The 24799-nt window shown below is 40.3% G+C and overlaps 1 protein-coding gene and 1 long non-coding RNA gene across 3 annotated transcripts in view; one reads left to right on the top strand and one right to left on the bottom strand.

Moving 5' to 3' along the window:
* LOC116998561 overlaps window positions 1-9029 on the bottom strand; it is a 56375-nt gene extending 47346 nt beyond the window's left edge. The window contains exon 1 of the long non-coding RNA XR_004418430.1: window positions 8534-9029. This is a non-coding gene — a long non-coding RNA (uncharacterized LOC116998561). The remainder of the gene's footprint in view (window positions 1-8533) is intronic.
* A 113-nt stretch (window positions 9030-9142) lies between these two features.
* The window catches only part of RAPGEF4 (Rap guanine nucleotide exchange factor 4), a 150387-nt gene continuing 134730 nt past the window's right edge, over window positions 9143-24799 (top strand). For both annotated transcript variants that reach the window (XM_033064174.2, XM_033064173.1), the window contains exons 1-3: window positions 9143-9297; window positions 21594-21736; window positions 22823-22911. In XM_033064174.2, coding sequence (XP_032920065.1) covers window positions 9233-9297; window positions 21594-21736; window positions 22823-22911 — 297 coding nt within the window. In that variant the 5' untranslated portion in view covers window positions 9143-9232. The remainder of the gene's footprint in view (window positions 9298-21593; window positions 21737-22822; window positions 22912-24799) is intronic.

Below are 24799 nucleotides of genomic sequence, written 5' to 3'. Positions count from 1 at the left end.
GCTCTTGGAATGCTTGTTAATGTTGTTGTAATACTTACAAAATTCCAGTGACTTTTCTACCTACAAACCAAACGTTTGTATGTCTTGTACCCAGCAGCCTTTAAGGTGACAGATTGAAGATTTTATTCACTTTCTCCAAAACCCCATGAGGGATAGTGATTAGTAATGTTGTCACTGTCTCCTAAGTTTATGATTGACAGGATCTACCATGCCCATTTCTGCATAACTTCCATGGGTGTAACATCTGTATTTCACTCCTACTCCGATCTCACTCAAGTTAATGGCAAACTTGTCCCTATGTCCCTTAGGGTTTTTCTTGGGCTCTTTGAACTGTATGGAAGCAGAGCTACTAACCTGTTATGGATCCCCTGTCAGACTGCTTCTGCTTCCCAGAAGAATCTGTATAAAACAGAAGCTTTCAAGGTTTTCTTCTTCCATGCCCCATCCATCTACTGGCTTTAAATAATACCTTATGGATCAACTTACATGGTTAAAATAAGAGACTGGGCACCTGTGTCATCTGGGAATATGTAATGGGTTTGTAACAGAAGCAGCTCAAGGAAGGAAGACTGCTTGTTGGAGTGGTCTGTAATTGTGAGACTATTGCATCGGTAAAGTACATCGCCAGTAGTAGTGCATGCTTCTTACTAAATATCGCTGCTAAATATAGCTGTATTAAGTCTTCCAGACTCACCAGTGAGCAAATGTAAGAGCCTTACCTTATAAGTAATTAAAGTTACTACTCTAAAGTCACCACTCCACTACTGAATAAGTCTGGAATTTATGTGCTTGAGGCCTTTAATACCAAAACTCAAGCACATCCCCAAAACAAATATATATCATAAACATCAACATAGGCTCACTTCATCACTGGTGATAATACTGTGACACCAAATATTTCCTTTGCAAAGAACAATACCAATAAGCTAATGTCTGAAAATGATTTGGAAGGAAGTGAGTGTAGCACTGCAGCATTTTTATATTAGTTTGGTCTCCCACAATGCTGTCCCTCCTTTCCTTCCTGCCCAATACTATTTTAGCAATATTCAAGGTTTTTAAAAGAGGCCAGAAAACAAGAGCCAGGACTTGATTTCCATATTAGTCACAAATGGCAGCTGTAGGGCAAACACAAAATGTTGCGATTACAATCAGTGCCTTTTTTCCTATTGAAAAGACTCTTTCCGTATTCACATAGAGTAAACTCAAAGGAAAAGCACAAAAAAGGCATTTTCTCTTCATAGTATTTCTTTGGCATGGATAAGAAGTATTTAAAGTACAGCAGATGTGCCTATACTGTACAATGGAAATGGAGTCTTTTATAACATCTGTTTAAATATTTTTATTCCAATACATATATTGCTGTAATTGGACAGTGGCATGCTATCCTCTTAGTTTTCTTTCCCAGAACTATGTTAGTTTCAAATATCTAAATGTTTTACAAGAGTATAATAAGATGACATAATATTTCTCAGCTTATTGAAGGCAAAGCTAAAAATGCCTTAAAGAATTAAAGTAGTACAATTTGCATATTTCCCTGGTTCATCTGCTAGCAAATATTAACTGAGGCATTTTTGGTGGATTTGTGTACTATCTTCTCAATAGAAGTGTCCTGTAACATCATCTCTTCCAGCCAAAAGAAAGCCTCGAACAAATCAGTCCCTCTGCCAAAGTGAAATGAGACCAGTTAGTCACAGACAATGTGTGCTTATACGGTCTACATCACTCAAAACCCCAAAACCTTAACTGAAAACCTAAAATTTTTCATGTAAGTAAACCTGGAAAAGATCAACAATATAAGTAAATCAGTGCTTTGCTTTTTTTGCGTTTTCCTGGAACCATGCAGAAAGTATGTATGAACCATGCATGTAGTATCTGAATCCCCAATCCACATGGATTGCACCCCAGAAAACTTACTAGGTTGTGTAAAAGTCATAAACATAGCAAAACTCTGCAAAACTTTAAAATTCATTGCTTAAAAACTGTTTTGCCAAAGGTATGCTCACAAGTGCTGCTATTTTGAGGGACTAAACTACTAAGGAGAGCAAACACAGGTACTTTGATGAACTCCTCTTTCCACAGGTCTGATAAGGAGGAAAATGAGAAGGACGGGTGCTTCTAGAAAATATCTAGGGGTGACAGCATTTTTTGATGAGTACATGGCTCATTGATTGACCAATTTTAGCCCTTGTGAATGGGGCTGTATCACATAATCATCCCTGGGGACTTATGACAATGTGAAGGCTGTTGGATATTCTGAATACCCAGTGAGGGCTGTAAGCGTGCCAGAAAGGTCTTCTGAGGGCAATATCGCTGGCCTGCACTGAGAACTAGCCTGTCCCCATCCCACAGGGAAGTAAAATGATCACAGGGAATCCTGGAGTGAACTGTTCCCATCCCAGCCCTCTGAGACACCCACTAGGTTGCTAGAGGAAATACTCATATGCAGTAGGGAAAGCTGGCCAGTATTTTTGTCACATATGATGTATATCTGAACAATATTAAAAGTGCAAAGTCTAAAATCTAGTAAAACCCAATAGGGTGGACTTAGAGGCTAGAGCTAGAGATGAAGCCAGAGTCCTCTCAGGCATATCCTGACACAGAACATGAGACAACAGGCAAAAACTGAAATGCAGGGAATTCCACTTGAACGTGAAAAAAAAACAAACTATAAAAATGATTGAATAATGTAACAGGTTACATTGACTAGAAGTAGAACAAGAGCACAAAAATCAAAAAGTCATAAAATGTTAATATGCAGTCATTGAATAATGAAATGCATCAATGAAACCCTGCCTCGTCAGAAGCAAGCTGTGGCTGTGTAAGGATAATAAAAACTTTTGGCAATTGTCACTTTTCTTTCTCTTTTCAGGAACACTTCCAAGTATGAGGCAGTTGATGAGCCATTACATCAATGAGGACGTACTTCCTTGCTGCATTTCTTGGCTGCTCCTAGAAGCCAGCTTCTTCTGCTTAGTGTCTAAGAGGTCTTTCTTTCCTGTTACTTTCCTGTAACTCTCCTGCTACTTTCCTGATTAATTTCATTTCTTTATCTGCATCAATTTTTCTCAATGAGATTCTTCTCCACAGTCCTTGAGAAGTTCAGATCCTGTAAAAATTTGAAGCCAATGCACTTCTCACCAGCAATCTCTTTCCAGTCTGCTGCTCAACTCTTACCCTCTTTTTGTGCTGGCATCTTATTTGCTTTTTTTCTTCGTTTTTGTTTATCTATCCTTTCCATCCTTCCACTATGTAAGAAGTATTAGAAAAATAGATAATGTGCTGCTGTTAGGCAGCTGAACGTTGCTACTCTCAGGGGGCAAGGGAGCATCAGAAATGTGGAGTTTCTTTCATCAGAAAAATCATAGAACACCAAAGACAATAGAGCATTTCTGTAAAAATTTGTTGTCAGTTGTCCAGTCTTTGCTTAAAGCTTTCAGATTTGTGTAACTTTTCTCTAGAAGCAATATAACTTATATGTAAAAAAAACCCAAAAACATGCTTCAAACTAGAGAATTATTTGGTTTAGGCTACTGTGGTGTCATTAACATATTTTTAATCCGTACAGGTCTTCTCGTGTTGTTTTTACATGCATGAGGTAGCACCTCATAACTGCTATTTAACTATGTGGCTGCTGTAGCTGGGTTTCCTTTTACACAACTCAACACTCCGGTTTTAAACCAACAAATGCTACCTGTTTGTACCAGCCAGGATGCAGCCTGCAGTCAAGGCAGTTTCTTTTCCCACTTACCAATTGGTTCACCCTTTCTTTCTCAGCCAGAATAGACTACTAGAGTTGCCTGTGCTTTATTCAGGTCATTCTTGGTGTGCATTATTTGCAAGTATAAGCCTGCAAGCAAATTCATTGTAGGTGTATTTTCAAAGCTGTGAAAAGAAGACTGTAAGCATTACATATAACCTGAGGTGTACTGTGTAATTTATATCATATAAATAAATTATTAAATTTGTCTTTCTTTTTTCATTTGCCTAATTTCATCATTTGATTTTTAAGGGCATGTGTTGGTGCCCCCAGCAGGCTCTTAGAAAAATTAAATCTGGAATCCTGTGAATCCAATGTTGCAGGAAGAATTAACTTATTTATTGTATTGCGATGAACAGAATAGCTGCATTGAATATATATGAAGCTGAACAATGAATTACTACATAAATGTCTTGTCAAGTGCAAATGTGTGTCGTGTATGATCTTTACCTATAACAGACCATATCACTTTGTAAAGTAAATATAAAGCTCTGAATGCTTTCATTATACTTTTGTGATGCCAACTACAATCCTTTTCTTAGAGTAGTGAAGACCACATATGCAAAAAGGAAATCTCAGGCTTATTAATAGTCCTGGACTTCAATTACATGAGTTTCTGAAATTATCACTTGCATTAGAAAAATTTTTGAGTTTGATCTGAATTGCAGTCATAGTAGTGTATCTTCTTTGTTGAAAGAATTTGCAGAAAATAAGAGACTTGTTTCTTTAGTCACTGCAGATCACAAGTCATTATTTCATATAAAGTCTAATTAAATTACATGTCCCAATTACATAGGACTAATTCACAAAACTTTTTAGAAGTGCTTATTTTGTGACATGTATAATGTTTTACAGGTCTCAATTTTGCAAACAAGGTATCAATGTGACAGCTAAGCCTTTGGGAGCTAGAGAAGGAAGGCTATTGAAAACACCTTTGACCTACATGGTAGGAATTTTATTTGCCCGGAATCAAAGTACCATGTTCCTTTTTCCCTCGAAAACCTCAGATTCTAAGGGGAGGTGTGGCAGTCACATAAATAAAAAATGTCTACTACTGAGAGGTTGTTTAGTGAATTATCACGAAGGAGTTCTGAGACAGCGCAGTGAAATGATTTTATGCCCCATATCTCATTAATAATAGACATACAGAAATAGATAGAAGAATCTCAATATTGTATCCGAGTCTTAACATTGCATCAGAAGTTTTTTTTTTAAGTGTCTATGCATCATTACAAAAACAAATTGAGAAAAAAAATTAGATACATTTGACTTCTGGAAATGATTGCTAGGAGAAATGGGGAACAAACCAGGAAGAGTAAATTTCCCATAGTGATCAAGCAATGTTGAAATTAGATTTGGGTTTGAAATGAATTTGAATTTAGTCTGAAAAGATCAATATAATGAAAATAAGGGTCCTAAAGAGGGCCACCTTATACACATTACAAATTTTCTTGCTGAGGTATCATCTGTGAGGACATAGAAACCATAATGTTATTATTTTACTACCTTGCTCCTAGAAATAAACAGGCTTTCCCTCAGATGCCACACAATAAAATGATGACAACTAGGTATTTCATAATAATAAATAATAATAATCTAATGGTTTCAATAGCATCTGTACCAAACTTAGGGGCAGACCATGCTAGGTTATTGTATGCTGGTTTTATTGATTAGCATTGAAGAGGAGAATCAATATATTGCTTTACAGGACAGTTTTATTAATACATGCATTGGTTTAAAGTATGTATATCACCACATCTTTTGCAGCCCTCACAGCATACAAATCCCAAAAGAGCTCACATGCAGGTTTCACTGTCTTTATTCCACTAAAGGCCGATCACTCCTGTGAAGTGCACAGATGTTGTGTGTGTACCACTGGTAACACATTTTGGTTCCTACAGCTCTAACCTCACTGAATGTGGCACTGCTGTATTCTAAACATGGATCACAGTCCTGTCAGTCTCCATCTTGCTCCCAAGACTTCTGTGAGACACATGAATCTAAACTATTGCTTGAGGTAGAATTTATGTACTCATTCTGGACTTACACTATTTAAATCTGCTTTCACATAACAATACAAAAATGCTAAAAATCAGCCAAAGTGAAATTGCCGTTACTTCAAACTTCTTGAAATTTTTGGTATAATTAATGGTAAAAGGAGTTTTCCACAGTAGGTCTCCTTTGTATTCTATTACTATGTTATCTTAATAAACATAATAAGCAATTTCTTTTCAAGTTCTAACAACCATGAATGAGTCTTTTGGTTCATATTTTTCACAGCAAATTTCTTACTGAAGAGAATTTTTTTTTTCTGGAAAACTTTTGCAAGATCTCATTGGCTGTATTTGGGTAAAAGTGAAGGAATGAGTACTTGTACTGGCCAGAAGAAGCAAAGAAATAGTCAAAGTACTAAATTCAACATGATATGCCTTATGTCCCATAATGCAAACAGCAGTTTGGACCCCACACACTTGAACTCTTATTCTTACAGGCATGGGATAACTTGAAGGCTGCCTGATTTCTTGTTTTCTGTGATTTAAGAGGGCTTCTTAAGAGCATGGCCCTGTCACTCCATCCTAAACTGTGGAAAGTTAAGAGGCCAGCTGATCATTCACATACCTCAGCTGGCAATTCTCCATTTCTCAGCAGCAATCTCCTTTGAAAGCAGCTGCCATTTTAATTTTTTGGCTGCATAATCACATCTCACATTCTAAAAAGTCTCATTAGCCTTCTGTTCAGTAAGGAGAAATTAAATCTCAAATATCTTTTAAATCATGTTTGTTCACATAAGTGTATAGCTTAGAAATGTGATGAGGAATGGGCACTGTGAGGCAGCAGCAGGAGGCACAGGGTATAAACTAAAGAAGTGTGCTTTAGCGTTTTCTTTCTAGTACATGTTCTCATAAGCGAGTGGGCACTTGACCCCATTAACATAAGGCCAATACTCTAAAATTATGTTTCCTAAGCTTGTTATGGTCTGAATTCTTAAGACTCACAGGATAATCTGTATTCTATTTGACCTGTCATTGACATATATAATGCTTATTTAGTATCTTTCATCTCAAGAGAACATGGACTGTCCTGAGGTCTGGGCTATCTGATTACAATAGTCAGGAGCTCCTGATATTTCTGTGCAGTTTGGAGACTCTTTGGTTGACACAGGCTAATACCTGAACTACTCAAATATTTATTCCTTGCTGTCTAAGTTTCTGTGAGAAGTTTTACTGGTGTTTTAATTACAAAGCTACATGATTATTCGTAATACAAATGGCAGAGTTAATTTTGGCTGTCTTGCTCTAATTGCTCCCTAATTGGGACACGTCCAAATGAAGTATGGATGAAGTCAAGGTTCCTGGCTCACTCTGGGCATGTCCAGCTCACACAATCCACAAAGTGTTAAAGTCTCTTTCAACGGTTACTCCACAAAAAGATATCCATCTCTGAGTGGGGTCTGCCCACAGCCAGGCATGTGAGCAACATCCCTTTTTTGCCGTCACGCACTGCATTCTTTGGAAACCGAAGTAGCGGTAAGTACAGAGGGCCGTCCCAGGGCAGGGCCGGTGCTCGGGCAAGGGCAGGCTCGCGGCCCCGCCGCAGCTTTGCAGAAGCGGCATCGCTGAGGTCACTGCGGGACCCTCCCGGCCGCTCCCCGAGGCGGCGCCGCTCGGCTGCCCTCTGGCGGCCGGGCCGGGCCGCGGCGCTGATCGATGGTCCGTAATGAAGTACAGAATTAGTGAGTTTTATTGATTCATCTGTAATGTACGCACTGTGATATAAATCACTCATTTGACTGAGAATTTAGAGCTCCTTTCCTTTCAAGCTCTGTTCTACTGGCACTCAAACACTTGCATATTGGCAAATGAATAGCATTGATTTTCCTCGAGTAGATTGATTGCTTAGATGCAAAAAATTCTCTTTTTTTCCCCCCATGGACGATAGCAAAGGAAGAGCTGTAGCTTTGATCTCACTGACTGGCAGACTCTTCTGTTCCTCTGGCATGCACTTTAATTTAAATTTTTTTCTTTTATTTTTTTGAGGCAAAATGAAAGAATTGCCTTTTGTGGCATTTATCCATTTCTTAGCCGTATCCATTTAGCAAAAGGGGTCTTTAGATACATTTCCTTAGATTTTTCATCATACTGTTCAGTATCCTAATGTTAAAAGTTATTTCTTTTTAAGCGCTAAAGAAGCTGTGGCAGCAAAGCAACCAACTAAAAGGCAGATGTGAAATATGAAGCAGCACATGTATTTAAGAAAATTACTTGGTACAACCAAAGAAATTACAACAGAGGGCAGAGAAGACAGTCCATGGAGAAGTCTGAAAGGTATTGGCAGATGATCACCATTTGAATTAATCATTTGTCCCCACACCGTGGAGCAAAGAAGAGTTATGAGCCTGAAGGAAGGCACAATTTGAGTTTTACTTTGCTATCACCTACATGTAACCCAAATATCCTGCTGAGATTCCTATAGCTTCTTACCCTTCTCAAAAGGTACTCAAGGCAATTTGTGTCGGCTGTAAGTTGAAGCTCATGGTCATACACTGATTTCTCGGAAGATACTATCTAGAACGTGAAACAATTTATAGGAAATATTCCATAGAAAATATTTAACGTAGAATTTGCAAAACAGGGAGACCTGCTGTTCTGCATTCCTTCCTCTCCTCATCAGCTTTACAATCATATATATATTAGCATCATTAAAGACCCTGCTCTTTGCAGGCCGCACTAACACAACAGAAGGGTGTGGGCGTGTTTCAGTGTACACTAGACTCACCTTTCTCATGCCATTTGCTGGGTTTCTTCCAAGTGTCAAGTGTTCCTTCACAGGCTGTACTCAGCCCAGCTCATTTTTCTCACACAAGAAATGAGTTTCATGGGCGATGACAAGATGAGCAGCAGACTGGAGGAAGGGTCCAGGAAAAATCCTGAAATGTGGACTGCACTTTCACTCACCCACTGTGGGTGTATTGCTGGGGGCGGGGGTACGCGACAGACACAGTGCGCTGCTTATGTCAATTCAAACGCTTGTATTGCCCCTCCAATTCAAACCGAGTCAAGGTGAAGCAAGGGCAAGGATCACTAAGCCTCGTTCAGGTGTGGGCACTGAGGAGCTCACGAAAGCCGGAGGGGGACACCACCTTTTAGAAAGGGAGTGACTTCTTTCCGCCTGCTTCCCGGGCCGCTCCCTGCTGGCTGCGCTGAAGCAGGGCCGCGGTATCTCGGCGGCCGCAGGTTGCAGCCCGGTCGCGGGCAGACCCGTGAGGGACCCGTGAGGGACCCGTGAGGGCGGCGCGCGGACCCGTGAGGGCGGCCGGCGGACCCGCTCCGCTCCGCCGTTGCGGCGCGGCCTGGGCGAGCCCATCGCGCCGTGCGCGCAGGGAGAGCGAGGACGGACGGACGGACGGGCCGACCGGCGCACGGGCGGGGGGAGCCGTCGCCAGCCGGGTGCGCGGCAACCTGATCCCGGTCCAACATGGTCGCCGCTCACGCCTCCCATTCCTCGTCCTCCGGCGAGTGGATCGCGTGCCTGGATAAAAGGTATCAGCATCTTCCCACGAGCGGCTGCGGAGGGATGCTGTGTGTATGCATGTATATGTATGTATGTGCGTGTGTCTGCGCTGACACCTTCCCATCCCGCTCTCCATCAAATCCTGCCTTACATAAGGAGCGTGCAGGTGGGAAGCAAAACGCCTGGGGGAAGCCAGGTCGGCGGGCAAGGATGAGGGTTGGAAATACTCCGGGGAGCGGAGGGGACAGGCAGTCCCCATAGGGATTGCTGCTCTCTGCCGGGAGGATACTGCACGTGGTGGAGGAGGGGGAGCTCCGGGGCGGGGAGAGGGCCTGGGGCTGCCCGCTGGGGACTCGCCGTACGGGCCGTGGCACACCCGCTGCATTCTGCCCTCACCTGCCCTCACGGCGCCCCAGCGCAGCGGCCGCTGGCTCCCCTCCGCTCGGCACAGCGCCCCCGCCTCCCGGGCCGCCGCCCGGCATCGCCGCAGGGCGGGCGGCAAAGGACGAGTCCCCCGTGTCCCCGCCGCGTCCCCCGGGCCGCGGGGCTGTCCCCCGGCCGCGGGTCAGGTGCAGGCGGGCGGCGGCACCGCCAGGGTGGGAGGCACGGCTGGCTGACGTGTGCTCGGAGGTGGTGTGCACGCTGCCAAAAATACGGGCAAATTGTTATTATTAAAAAAATGAAACTTAAATTTCTCTGGAATGCTTTCTCTGCGGTGCTGCAGCCTAAAGTCTCGCAATGTCGAGTCGCATGGTGGGGTGGTCAAACCCCCTTTGCTGTATTCATACCTTTCATTCCTGGGTTAGTTCAGAAGTCATTTAATGTCTGAACACTCACTGAGGATCCTGTGGTCTAGGAATTTAGTTAACAAAAATTTCGACCATAGATACCCCATGTGGCTCAAAACAAAGCTATCAGAGAAAATTCCCTTAGGTGGTGGCAGCCAGCTGAGCATCATGAGCCAGCTTTTGGCAGGTGGTGCCATTTGGGGCTGTGCTGTGGAGATAACCCTTTGTGCACACAGAAGAGACCTTCCCCTTCTCATAGTTTCTCCCTTTTTCAGGTAACTCCTAGTCTTGTAGGACTGCACTTCTGATTAGATTTTCCTTAACAGTCCAGGTAGCAAACTGTAAGTTAATGGAACTTTTGGGCTAGACACTCTAGACACCTGTCACAGACACTGATCCCCTTCTGTAGTATGTGACTTGAGACTAACCTCTTAGATGTCAAATAATGTGTATAAATGTTCAAAGCACTCATAAAGTAAATAGAAACTGAGCTGTTGATGGTAATCTAGCCATCTAAAATCCAAAGTTAGGCCTTTCTGTGAACTGACATTGAGAGGATGTGGGGCAGAGTGAGAGTCACAGTGCTTCTAGATAGGTGATCCTGTCATTTCTGTTTTCCTATATGCAATACGCTGTGAGATCCAAATTGTAACTAAAATTCAGTGCTTAATGAAGTACACAGCCTTGGAGAGTAGACGATGTATTTAGGAAATATATGTGTAGCATTTAATTTAGAAATCTCTGTGTCATAATTATTAAGCTGACCCTTTCTGTAACACAACTTTCGTTAGAGCTGTTAAGCTCTGTCACTTTTTGTTGTTTGGAGTAAGCTAGTAGCACCGATTTGTTGAGAGGAAAGAAACAGTTCCAAGTGCTCTTAAGAATTACACCTTACTCTCCTTTCCCAGAAGGCAGTCTATATGTAGGACAAACTCATAGCAGGAAAGATGGTAGGTTTTTTCCTGGTCTCTGCTGTGCTCTGCTTTGTGATCATAGGAAGTACACTTAAGCATTTTATTCTGTTTTTCCACCTAAAAACATAGATAAAGTGTTTTTAGTTAACTTACACACTTGTGTTTCTAAAGTATATTTATTTTCTATAGACCTTTAATCATATAGTCATTGATTATTTATAGATTTTAATTGTTATAATCTTATCAGTGTACTCATTTGAATTATTATAAACTTCTATGCATTTTAAACCTTTAAAAATTGTATAGCATTTTCTATCCTAGGTGTGAATTCTGTGAATATGGGATCACTTAATGAGTAAATTCTCTATGGAGTACTGTGTGTTTTTACTAAATAATGAGTGGAGTTTTAGTATGTTTAAGTCAACGAATATATTTCCAGGAGGAAGAGAGTTCTAAAACTGGCATGCTTTAGAATGTTAAACCTCAACAAAGACAATTAAAATAACTTGTAATATGGATTATCCAATATAATTATGTGGAAAAAAAATCAAAATGGAAATAGGAAAATACATCATGTATAGAAATTATGTATATTGCATTTGTTCTTCAGGTTTTTCCCCAAATCATGTGTCAAAGTGGAACTACTAATATCTAAAATTTGAACACATGTATTTGAAGAACTGCCAAAATGCTACAGGAGAAATGTTATTACTGTGTAGGATACTGTGTGCTGGGACTACCAGTGTTTTGTCCATGCAACTTCCATGTGTAGTTACTGGCCACAAAAGTCAAAGATCCACACTTAAAAACCAAATATATGGAACAGTATTTATATATAAAGTTACAAGTGTAAAGGTAAGGAAAATTTCAGAGCACTGTGCTCTATCAAAAATATTTTATTTTTGCAGGAGAGAGAGGATCAGCAGTGAGCAATTGTACATCCTGGTTATACCTGGAGATGTAAATAATTTTTCTCTTGAGGAAACCAGTTGCCTTACCACTGATTTCTTAGGGAACAGAAGTATCCCTCTAATCTTAGCATTTTTCTGTATGTCTGCTCTGCACATAATTAAAAAGGGTCACTGATTTATGCATGTGTATACAGTTAACTTAGGAAGAATGTCTTCTCTATTCTCATGTGTTCTTTCACACCAAAAACCATCTAACCAAGGAATTCCCATGTTGACGATATCTCTACTGAATTGTAGACAAAGTATTTTTTACATAACTATTATTTCTCTAAATATGATCCAGTTAATTGTTTTAATTGGATTCAGATGCAAACTTTTAGGGATGTACAGCATGCATAACTACTAGAGATCCCAAGATTTCATACCTGGCTATGGCATTTTGTGCTTTTCTCTGAATTAAAAGTAACCTTCAGTGTCTTAGCAGACTGGAAGGGCAGATCACAGGGCAAAGCATGTAACTTCACTGGCCTGTTGTGCTAAGAATGTTATGATCTTTGCCTAACAACTTAATAAATTATTAAGGTAGGAATGGGCTTTTCAAGGACATATTGTACATACTGAGCCTTTAAAACCTTGTCATCCTTGGTAGTCTTGTATCATGTATATCTAAAAAAAACCAAAACAATGCATACTGGGTAGTATTTCAGGCTTGTTCCTCCCTCAGATTTGGATGTAAATTCAGATTGAAGCTACATAACACAACAGCAACATATTTGAATCAGGATTTGATTTTTTAGTTCAGTATAACGTGTATTTGAGGTGCAAGCATTATTTGCCTAATAGTAAACAAGAGATCCCTTGTGAGCATAGAGGTGGGCTAGAATAAAGAATTGATATTCTGAAAGAATTGTAGAATAAATAGAGAAAATACTTGTCATCCTCTATACCTTTTAATGATGTCAAAGATAATGGGTTATAATCAGGCAATATTATGAATACAATTGCCTTATGATGCTATTTTATTTTAAAATATATTTTTGTGCAATTAAACTTACATACTTATACACTTATATACTTACACACTTACATAAATTTCTCCCTTGCTTTTTATTTGTAATAAATCCATAGGGATATCCCCATTTTAATGTAGTTTGCATCTGAACAAAATGATGGACATAGACTGCAGTTCCGGTTGGCTTGTGTGCTTTGTGTTTTTCTCTCTGTATAGTGTGTGACTAAGCTGGTATGTGCTTGGATCAAGTCTGTGTGGGGATATAGCAGCAGAAGGCACTGCAGTGGATGTGGAAACTCCGAGTCAGAGCTGTATAGATACAGCCTAAGTGCTTTCTAGCACTCGTGAAGGTGCAGTCTTCTGAGAGTGATGAGTAACAAATTTATCTTTCCACATCATGCACCTTATTTTCTAGTCCCGTGCAAAGGTGCAGTCTTTGATGAATAATAAAAAAAGCTTTTTCCTTTCCATATTTTCTTAGAGGAACCAAAATAATTGTTAAGTTTGTAGGTCTGTGCATTTTATCAAATATGTGTGAATTCAGATTAAATCCTAGTGAGAGCAGGACTTGTATTTTAAGCAAATTCAAGCTGTTTTAATTGCTCTCCAGCTTATGCATTTGCTGCATCAGTTTCCGTTTCTTACATGTGATTGCAGTAAGTTACACACTTGTGCCATGGACAGATATTAAGAGGAAGAGAAAGTGATTACCCCAGCATGTATAAACATTGTCACAGCCCACCTGAGCAAGGCAGTGTGTGCACATGCCTTTTAGAGCATAATATAGTCAAATTCAGTTGGTAGCCTTGTGTAGTGGCTGCACAATTGGTATGCTACGTGTGCATCTGTAGGTTTTCTCTTTCACCAGATGATACTGGAAACATGTCTAAACTCTTATTGCCTGAGTTCATTCTGATATGTTGTTAGGATTTGATCTCTAAAATCCTATACTCTGAGCAGATTAAATTTCTTTTATAACATAACTCCATATTCCAGCAAAAGAATAAAAAAATGACAAACCAGCTAATTGAAATTGTGCCCTCAAAGTCAGGTGTTAACCAGATATTTTCCAAATACAAGTATTTTTCTTGTCTAGCATGACATCTGTTTTTGTCTGCATCTTAACAATTTGTTGTATTTAACAAAGCTTATAATTCTAATGATACTTCCTTTTTGCTGTATTTTCTGCATTGTATTTGGCATGCTCAGTTGCTATTTCTGCTGCTTTATCAATATCCATAAATGTTTCCTGAGCTGACTCTCCCTTTCGTCTTTGAATTCGTCAGTTGTCAAAACGTGTGCAAATGTAAATCTTTAAAATTTATTTCATTGTTGCTGTAAATTTTAAATTTTTACTAGCTGTAACAATACAGATCCTAAATCAGGAAAGGTGCATTTGGCATGGTCTTATTGGTTAATAGTGGTGGCCAGAGTTTGAATCAAGGAATATCATCACTTGCGTATTGCTCAATTACAGATTTCATTTGCAGTGTATCTCAGAGTCTGTCTTCATATTAAAGTGCTTTTAATGTTTATTATGAAGCTACAGTGCTTGTTAATGTAATTTCATCTGGATTTACTTCTGTCAAATGGAATTTTAACTGTTCTGAGCTTCAGTTGATGTTTATGAAATTTGGAGATTTAATTCAATAAGATTTAGTCACAAATTGGTTACAAAGCATGTGTAATATGTAAAGATTCTCACACATGAAAGAACATGATTCTGCATTTTGATTTCTCTTAAATTATTCTGTCTTTCTAGACAACCAATGAAGAGTCTATTTCCTACTAGATCTATATTGTTCAGGTAGTGTATTTTTAACTTAAGTCTTTATGAATATAATTAGTTAATAAATACTTTTGCCATTCCACTATATATACAGATCTAAAAAAATTGACCTTTTGGAAGGATACATATTTTATGCATCAGGGTATGTAAAGAAATGTGCACGCTTGGTTGCTCTGTTTAACTCTCCAGTAATTTTTCAGTGTATTGATAAAACTGAGTTAATTGAGTAGCATGATAATGAGGTAGGTAAAGGAGTGTCCCCTATACTTGCCTTCCTTTGGTCTTCACTAAAGAAGACAGAACTCAACTATAACAAATTCTGTCTGACTGCAGATGGTAGCCAGTCAGTCTGCATTTAACTGGCTGATCACTGAGTACCTGTGTAGGTCAGGATTATCTGTAGTATTTCTTGTACCTTATGTAGCAAGACCTGAGAGATTATTGCAGGGATTCTGAGTGTAGGTGACAGTAGTAATTCATTGAAAACTAAGCATGAGCAATTTCACTTGTGTTGCTTTTCTTTTTTTTTTTCCCCTAAACTCCAGAATTATTTGGATGTGCAAGAGTGCTAGGGAACAGTGTGTAAATAAAATTCTATTTCCTGTTTGTCAGAGGAAATGAGAGCTGGAATCCCAAAGTCTCTTAAAATTACATTCAAGAGAAGAGAATAGTAATTTGGTTATGGCTTTTCCCATGACAGGGGAAAGAGGATATGAAATGTGAGTGTTGAAAACAGATTTGCTAATACTACTATAAAAAGTGAAAAGTGCCTCTTGGTGGGAATTAATTACAGTAATTTAAAGACTATAAGGCACCCCGGATTATACAGTGCACTTCTGGGTGTCGGCAAATTTCCGAACTTTTGCCGATATATAAGGCGCACCGGACTATAAGGCGCACTTTTTTCTTGCAGCGAGGATCCACTGCCGGTTCCCCCCGTGGGGTTGCTGGCTGAGGCCTCGCCTCTACCCGGCAGCCAGGGCCCTGCCGGCTCCCTCCGCGGCTCGCGGCTCACACTTCCGGGTTGGCGAATTTGCGAACTTTGTCTATATATAAAGCACACCGGACTGTAAGGCGCACTTCCAGGTTCGGGCCAAACTTTTAGTCAAAAGGGTGCGCCTTGTAGTTGTGAAATTACAGTAATTTCACTACTATAAGGCGCACCCTTTTGACTAAAATTTTCCCTTGAACCCGGAAGTGCGCCTTATAGTCCCATGCGCCTTATATGATCTACAAAGTTGTGAAATTTGCCAAACCGGAAGTGTGAGCTGTAAGCCGTGGGGGGAGTGGCAGTGCCACGGCAGCCGGGTGGAGGCGGGCTCAGGGGCCCGCGGCACCACCCCTGCCGGGTCCAGGCAGTCGCGGGGGCCCATGACTGCCGGGTCCTGGCGGGCCCGGGGGCCAATGGCTGCCACACTGAGGCGGGGCCTCAACCAGCAGCTGCACGGGGGGAGCTGGGGGCGGAGCCTCGCTGCAAAAAAAAAGTGCGCCTTATAATCCGGTGCGCCTTATCTGATCTACAAAGTTGCGAATTTTACCAACTCCGGGGGGGGTGCGCCTTATAGTCCGATGCGCCTTATGGTTGTGAAATTACTGTACTGTACCTTTTGTTGTCATTCAAGTAAACCCTGGTCTGTTGGTACTGATATTTTTCTGCGTCCTACAGCATTGTTTTTTTGCATGTCAGGAAAGGACAGAAGAAAGTACAGGGAGCATAGAGAAATTATCTGGTTTTAATTGGCATTCCTTGATTCTGTCTCCTTGCTCATGTTTCATAGTTGAATATATTTTAGAGAATTATTACATTCACTAAGTGGTCTATGGTAGTGATTAGTGGTACTTTACAGCTCATAGTTTGCATCTTAGCTTTGAGGCTTTGGTTTCAACCCAGCGATGAACTCATTTTATTTGTCTGTTCTAGTGTTTTAGCTGTTTTCTACAAACAGTCTCAACAGTAGAAGAAATAGATCCATCTGCTCATGTTTCGTGGGCTGTTCATTGCTGTCTGAATTGAAATACCGCTGTTTTAAAAAGTTAAAAAGATCAAGGGAAGGAAATTCAATGCTTTCATATAGTTAAAGCATGATTTGGGTTTTTGAACACGTTTTATAGAAATAAACATTTTAAAATTCTAGAGACATCTTGGCAAAGAAAGTAAAACCACATATTTACTGGTTTTTCTTTCTCGAATGTCAAACCCACTATGAGAAAAAACCTAAAAAAGGACTGGTAACAGAAAATAATAGGTTCTGGTAGGATTAAGTCTACAAAGCAAACCAAAGAACTCCAACTTGTTTCTTTCTTTTAGGTCAACAAGTCTTTCATAACATTCTACGTAAACATTCAAATACTTGATCTTAAAACCATCAAAGTAGGTTCTTTTATAAAGCTGTGTATACTACATGTGAGCAGAAATACCTTGCCAGGTATGTGAAGAATTGTAGCAGTTAACCTCTGTCTGTATTTTAACTTTGAGTAGTTTGCATTTAAAAATACAAACGAGAATTGTAGAATGGCTTGGGTTGGAAGGGACCTTAAAGATTGTCTTATTCCAGGTTGCTCAGGACCCTAGCCAGTCTGGCCTTGAACACTGCCAGGGATGGAGCATCCATTGTCTCTCTGGGCAAACTGTTCCTGTGCCTGACCACCCTCAGAATTCAGAATTTATTCCTAATATCTAATTTCAACCTAATTTCAACCCTCTTGCAGTTTAAAACCATTGCCCATTGACCTGTCACTACATGTCTTATCCTTCTCTAGCTTTCCTGCAGGCCCCATTAGGTACTGGTAGATGCTCTAAAATTTCCTTGGAACCTTCTCTCTCAGCCTGTGTTCATAGGAGAGGAGCTCCATCCCTCTCATCACCTTAATGCCCCTCCTCTGGACTTGCTCCAACAGGTTCGTGTCCTTATTATGTTGAGGGTTCCAGAGCTGAATGTAGTGCTCCATGTGGGATCTCCTGAGAGCAGAGTAGAAGGGGAGAATTATCTCCCTGGACCTGCTGGTCATGCTGCTTTTGAGCCTGCCCTGGATGTGGTTGGCTTTTTCTCCTTCTTAACAGCCTTAGGAGGATGGATTTCGGGCAGATTTTCTTTATAATTGCTTTTTATAGATAGTCAAGCAGACATTGTCAAGACAACTGTTGTATCTCTATCAAATATGCTCCTGAAATCTTCATATCCAAATAAGGAGGGGTAAAATAATCTTTAGAAAAAGAGTTGTCGACATAATTGAATAGAAATGTGTAACTGTCATTGATGCTTGTATATGTATGCTGTGATGTTGTATTGAAGAAACAGAAGATACATGATGTCTTGTGTGAAAACATTACTGCCAGGTAATCACTTAATATGCTCTGAAAAGGGAAATTAGTAATATAAATAAGAAGGCATTTTGGTGTCAAACAAAGCAGAAGCGCTTGTAGGGTAGTGAAAATAAATTGCTCTTGCTTTTCATCCCTTCCTAATAATTTATTTGGTAACCCTGCTTTGAACTGTCAAAGTTACCCCTTGGCTTTGGCTACAGTGAAATGAGATGTCAGCACAGTTTGACTTAAAATTTATTTTAAATTGGGTGGGGTGGTCTAGGGAGGAGGTGCTTCACTGGGTTGAAGTCAAGAAGAGTGTCTTTGCCTTAAAATGCTTTTACTTAAGCTTATATAGCTACCAAATGAGAGCTGAATAATCTTAATTGATTTAATGTATTTGTGCACTTTTAGATTAACCTGTGGTCCTAATTCCATACATTGGTCTTGAGATTTCAAAAAGAGGTACAGGGCAGAAACTTTAGCAGAAGATCCAGTGGTAGCTGAAAGACTCACTGAAGTGTGTTTTTTGACTTTGTTTGCTCATGGATATGAGATTGTAACTCTGCAGCATCAGCTGCTACTTCAGTAGAATCAGCATCAGTGTGACAGAACAGAACAGAAATAAATCTGCACTAGCAGTAGTTTAGCAGAGGAGGACTAAGTTCAGTGAGATTGAACAACAGTGGTGATCACAGAGAATTTACTTTAGGTACTCTGATGAGATGTCTAGAAGTCTTCCTAGGGACTTTTGCAGGTATATTAGGAGTGTAGGGATATTCCTTGGGATCGAGTTTTGCAGTCTATCTTTGTATTCTGGGGAATGGTTCCTCTCTGGATTAATACCGTTGCCTTTTTTTAAGTGTGACTGCAGTGAAAACAAAGCTTGAATAATTCTCCATTTGCCATCAGTAGTACTTTTTTATTGAATCAGTAATGTTCTAAGGACTGTATTATAACATTAGCTGTTTAAGTATTACTCCAAACTATGCTTTACAATAAACAAGTTTACAGTAAGGTGGCTGTGATGAAGAAATAAATTTATGTTGTCCTGTCCTGTTTATGTTCCAGGTTAGGCAGCCTGTACTTAGGCAACAAAATTTGGCATAATAGATTAATGTTAAGTTAATGTTAATTAATGTCAAGTTAATGATAATTACTAGTTGCCATGATGATGATTTATTAAAAGATGCCCTGTAGAAAGTAGTAAAACTTTACCTGAGTTTTGCAGAAACTGTGGAAAAGCAGTTACAGTAATTTCCAGACTATAAGGCACACCCTTTTGACTAAAATTTTGACCCGAACCCGGAAGTGCGCCTTATAGTCTGGTGTGCCTTATATATGGACAAAGTTTGGAAATTTGCCAACCCGGAAGTGCGAGCCGCGAGCTGCGGGGGAAGCCGGCAGGGCCATGACTGCCAGGTGGAGGCGGGGCTGTGGGACTGCGGCTGCCGGGTACAGGCGAGTCTGGTGCGCCTTATATATCGGCAAAAGTTCAGAAATTTGCCGACACCCGGAGGTGCGCCTTATAATGCGGTGCACCTTATAGTCATGAAATTACTGTAATTGAAAAAAACCCCAAAAAAACCATTGCCATGGTCCATTTTTCTCAGTAAGTAATACTTGGCTTTCGAAACCAGATTCATTTCTATAGGTTATAAAAACTTAGTAGAAATGAGTTTGAGTGCTACTAGTTCCACTGTTACACTGCAGTCTGAAATTTTACACAGGCAAAATTTCACGTGCTCCTAAGGACAAGGGCCACCTCAGCTTGTGACGCTTAACTTCTTACTCCTTAACTCTGAAGACCTTTCCCAGCAGCTCTGAAAAAAATCCAAAGGCATCTTGTCAAACAAATTGAATCCTCATTAATTTTTACCAATAAGAATTCATTATCTTAACCAAACTGCTAAATCTTGAACTGGATGATTTTCTGAGAATGATCTCACCTTTTTGACTTGTTGGATTTTGCTGTTTTTTTTGAGGCTGCAAATTAAGGTAGTTAGTGTTTCAAGAGTTAGTTTGGGTAGGGATCTTGTATAAGTAGACTGTAAATCTGTTAGCAAGCTGCACCTCCTAATCTTCTTAAAAGGATTTTGACAGGAGAGTTAATGCTTATTAGTACTTGTCAGCTAGTGCACAGTGAAGAAGAAAAGAAATGGATGAAAATCTTACTTGAAATATTTAAAAAGAGAGCTATTGTAGTTGATTGTAGTTTGAAATGGTAAGAGGATGTCACTGTGATGTAGAAGCAAATGCGTACACCAGAGAATTATTATTCTCATCTGTAGTTAATAAGGATAAATTGGAGTATAAACGAGGATAGAGATTTAATCCCTCCTAGACATAACTTAGAAAGAAGACATACAGACATTCAATGCAAGTAAGTATCTGGGTTTCTTCACTGAAACAAAGATTTAGATTCCTTAAAGTCTTTGATTTCAAAGAGGAATCTTTAAGAAGTCTTGTTGGAAGAAGTGCTTACGCTGTGGGTATAACAATAAAGGGAATAAAGATAAGTATTTGTGAACTTAGTCTTTGTTCATTGTAGCTGCCTGACTCCTGTTCATGATAAGCTCATGTACTGGTCAAAAGGACATTTCTGTCAGTAAAATTAACTAGCAATATTTGATTGAATGATAGGTCTTATGATTACTAACAGTTGTCTCTCTTCCTGTTACGCCTTTATACATGAATAATTTCTGCATCTGATCCAGCATGATACCCTAGGAAAATTCTATTTCTTTCTGTCCTTGGTGGTTTGCATTTAGTCTGTTATAAAATCATTTTTCTAGTGCTGTCAGGCAGTGTTTGCCTTACCTGCTGATTCATAATGTTTGATAATCACATTTAGAGTGTGTTATAGAGCTAATTCACTGCTGAACCTGCTGAACTGTTGGTCTACGTGCTACTTTGTTGTAGAGAGTTCAATTTTATTTTTCTTGAAATCTTGTTTTTTTTTAAAAGGTGTTGCTGTCAAAGATTATAGATATTTTAAGCATTTGAATTAAAACTTGTTACTGTTACTGATGGAAAACTAAGATTCTTGCTTGCATATTTAATTTAACACTAAGAGACAGAAACTTCGTGGAAGAGAATATACTTAAAGTTGTCCTTCCTTGCAAATGAGAAGAAGAAAGTCAATTTATAGTCAGTGAAATGCAGAAGAGAAGCTTGGATGTAGGAGTGACTGTTGGTATATAATGCTTTCCATTTAACCAGATAGAGAACATCTGTTCTTGGCACTGATTCCACAGACCTCTTGTATGTTTGGACATCTGTTTACTAATGTTTTCTCACAAACCTAAAACTGTGTATCATTCTAAGGCCTTTGGATGTATGCTTTTACAGTGATGCTTCATCAAGACTTTGGTGCTGGATGGGCTTCTGGACACTGTCTGTGTTGAAATGATAAAAATCATGCTCAAGTTTATAAAGGGCAGTTGTTAGGATGTTTTGGAAGGATTTCATTATGTAGTTGTAAAATGTGTTTTAATTTGTTTATATTATGGTGTGATATTTAATGCAAGCATTTGTAAGTTCGGTACATGCACATGGGGATGTTTCTCTCATAAACCCTTGACAATGTTGTCTTGTTTTCTTGCAGGCCTTTGGAACGTTCTAGTGAAGATGTAGATATAATATTCACACGACTGAAAGAAGTGAAAGCTTTTGAGAAATTTCATCCAAACCTTCTCCAGCAGATATGTCTCTGTGGATATTATGAAAATCTGGAAAAAGGAATCACATGTAAGCTTCATATGATTATGTATTTTATGTAGATAAACTTGGGGTTAGACTGTGATTGTCTTTGGGAGATCAATGAGAGCAGAATCAGTGGAATGTTTACAGTCACAGTCATGGGGCTAGGCAGGACTAAAGTGCTGCTTGCTCTACAAATGCAGTGTATGGTGAATCTATGGTAACAAGGCATACAGCTGGATGTAAAACTCTACCACTGTTCTGTTGAAAGATTACAAGCCAGTCATTGGACTTAAGCCTCATTCTTCCCCTGTAAATGTATTATTGATTGCTTTTGCCAGTGCTTTGTGCTGTCAGGGGCAAAGGTGTATCGGTGAGGCACATCACTGATAGTGTGTGGTTTCCAGGCACCCTGGCTAGCACAAGTCAGCCCTGCAGAGCTGCAAACTGCTGCGTGGTGCAACAGCTCTGTGCCTGCTCTGGCAGCCCATGGGCCGGATGTAGTTGGACACCTGTGCTTGGTCTGTGAAGCTGAGATGGAAATATGTGGTAGTCCTGTGATGGCAACATGTACCAGGGGAATAGCTGATGAAAACCTTTTCTTAGTATTAGTAAGGTCTCAGAAACACCTCAGGAAAATTTGGCATGCAGCACTGGAGTTTGCTTAGAGTTACAGAGATTTTGATGCTCTGTAATCACACAGTTGGAATGCCTGGACATCAGTCTTGCAGTTGCTGTTCAGCAGAACTCTTACTGAATTCAGTGGTAGCTGTGTCTGCACTGGAAGATTACGAATTTCAAAGGGACGATGTTCAGAAAAGCGTTTTCCTTCTTTGTTTTGTTTCTTTGGTTGGTTAATTAACTAAGAGAACAGTAAAACAGAAGCAAACTGGGGAGAAGAGAGAAGCAGTTCTGTGTGCTTGCATTCTTTCCATAGCTTATGACTAGTTTACTAAAATATGTGCTTTCCAGTGTCATTGGAAATATTACTGTAATAGTAAATAAGTAATCTCACATGGCAAATTGTGTAATGCCAGCAGTGACTGCAGTATTGCAGTAATATGTGAGAAAATGTTTATTACTGTTGCTAAACTTAAAGTGATAGCTCTTATTTACAAGATTTCATCTTTCCAGTATTCCGTCAGGGTGATATTGGGACGAATTGGTATGCTGTCCTGACAGGATCACTGGATGTGAAGGTGTCTGATACAAGCAACCACCAGGTAAAATAGATTTTTCATTGCAACCATCCAGTCAGTAGTACAAAGAAAGAATATCATTTATTATGAGGTAGATAATGACACATTCTGTACAGATATTTTGTCGTATCACAAGGATGTACAGTAATTTCACGATTACAAGCCGCACTGACTATAAGCCGCATCTCCGGGTGTCAGCAACATTTCATTCTTTGTCCATACACAAGCCGCACCCAATTATAAGCCGCTCTGTCGTTCACAGCGAGGACCTGCATGCAACAAAATTGCCAAAGAGTAACAGAATCGCGGGATGGCGGGGTTTACTGGCTCGGCTCGGGCTGTGAGGGCTTGGGGCTGCTGATGGGGCCAGGTGGCCCAGCTCAGCGCTGCCGCTCAGCGGGGCCGCTCGGGGCCAGCCGCCACTGGGCTCGCTTGCCCCGGCCCGGCGCTGCGCTGTAGTGGGAGAGGGGCACGGAGCCCGTTGACACCCGTGGCGGTGGTGGGAGGTGGGGATGGAGCCCACTGGCACCCACGGCACGGCTCCCCCTGGGCCGCGGGGCCAGCAGGAGGGAGTCCCTGCCTCCCCAGGGCTGCGCTTCCTGAAGGAGGGAGCTCTCCCCACCACCACGTGCTGCTTGCACTGAGCCAGCTCCACCCACCATGAAACAGAGTAACCAATTTGTAACAATCGCGTAAAGCTGGGTTTTACTGGCACATGCTCAACTCGGCACCTCGGTTTGCGCTTCTGAGGTTGGAAATGTCAGAAAATTGTTCACGTACTAGCCACTCCTGAGTGTAAACCGCATTTCCGGGGTGGGAGCAAAATTTTAGTCAAAACGGTGTGGCTTGTAATCGTGAAATTACTGTATATGTTTCTCTGAGTCTCCTTTAGTCTAAGGAAGGCAAATCATGCCATTGATTTCAAGAAACTGAAATGTAATGCTCTGGAAGTGGTCTACATTTTAACATGAAACAAGACTCCTTTGTCTTTTCTAATAGTGCTGTTGTAGTTGTGCTAAAGATTGGAGAGTTGTTAATTCATTCCCTATAACTATTTTAATTCAGTTCTTGTTCAGAAAGTTCAAAGTGAACCCACTAAATGGGTCTAATAACAGCATAATGCAGTCTCCACTGCAGAAATGGGGAAGTATTGTAGAAATAGATGACTATTGGAACTGCTGTCACGTTGGACAAAAAGCCTATAGATAATATCTATTCAGTGTTAAGAAACAGAAAAAAAAGTAAAATTTTCCCCAAATTTAAAGTGGTTTCTCAGTACCTTGGTGTTCCTGGATTTATAAAATTTAAACTAAACAAAAATCCAAAAGGATGAAATACTTCTGCTAGAGTCTCCTGTCCATGTTGTCTAATGTCATGCTGACAAGTCATGCACTTGCTGCTGTGAGCAAGTCTTCTGGGAAGGCATCCTGTCTGTTCCCTGCTTCTATGTTTGAGATTGGTGATTGTCCCGTGAAGTAGCTCAGCATGGGGTTGTGCCTCTGATAAGGGACTCACTGTGCCTTCACATGAATAGTATGGCTACCCAGTACCTGATAGAGAGCACTACCCATTTTCCCCACCTGGATTGAATACAGCCTATGTAGGGGATCGTGGTGGTATATTCTTTGCCCAGAGTTTGGCTGATTGCTGAAAGTTTTTTGCTCATAGCAGAAACTGGATTTTTTTTCACTTTGTTGAGCATTGCATCACCATTGAAATTGGGTCAGAATGCAAGTGAAGGCAATGTGTGAGTACTGGGTCTTTTTACTTCCTGCAGTAGAATGATAGATGCAAAAGGAACTTCTTGCATATTATTTTAGAAACCTCTTCACTGTACTAAGTAGAGTTTGTTTGAGAGTATAATTAGCTTAATTTGAGCAATTCTTGGGATGACTTGGCTGTCATTGGTGTT

This window comes from Catharus ustulatus, chromosome 7 (assembly GCF_009819885.2).
Source record: "Catharus ustulatus isolate bCatUst1 chromosome 7, bCatUst1.pri.v2, whole genome shotgun sequence".
Taxonomy (NCBI): domain Eukaryota; kingdom Metazoa; phylum Chordata; class Aves; order Passeriformes; family Turdidae; genus Catharus; species Catharus ustulatus.
The sequence above is the reverse complement of the archived record's forward strand: the minus strand, read 5'-3'. Positions and strand labels throughout refer to the sequence as shown.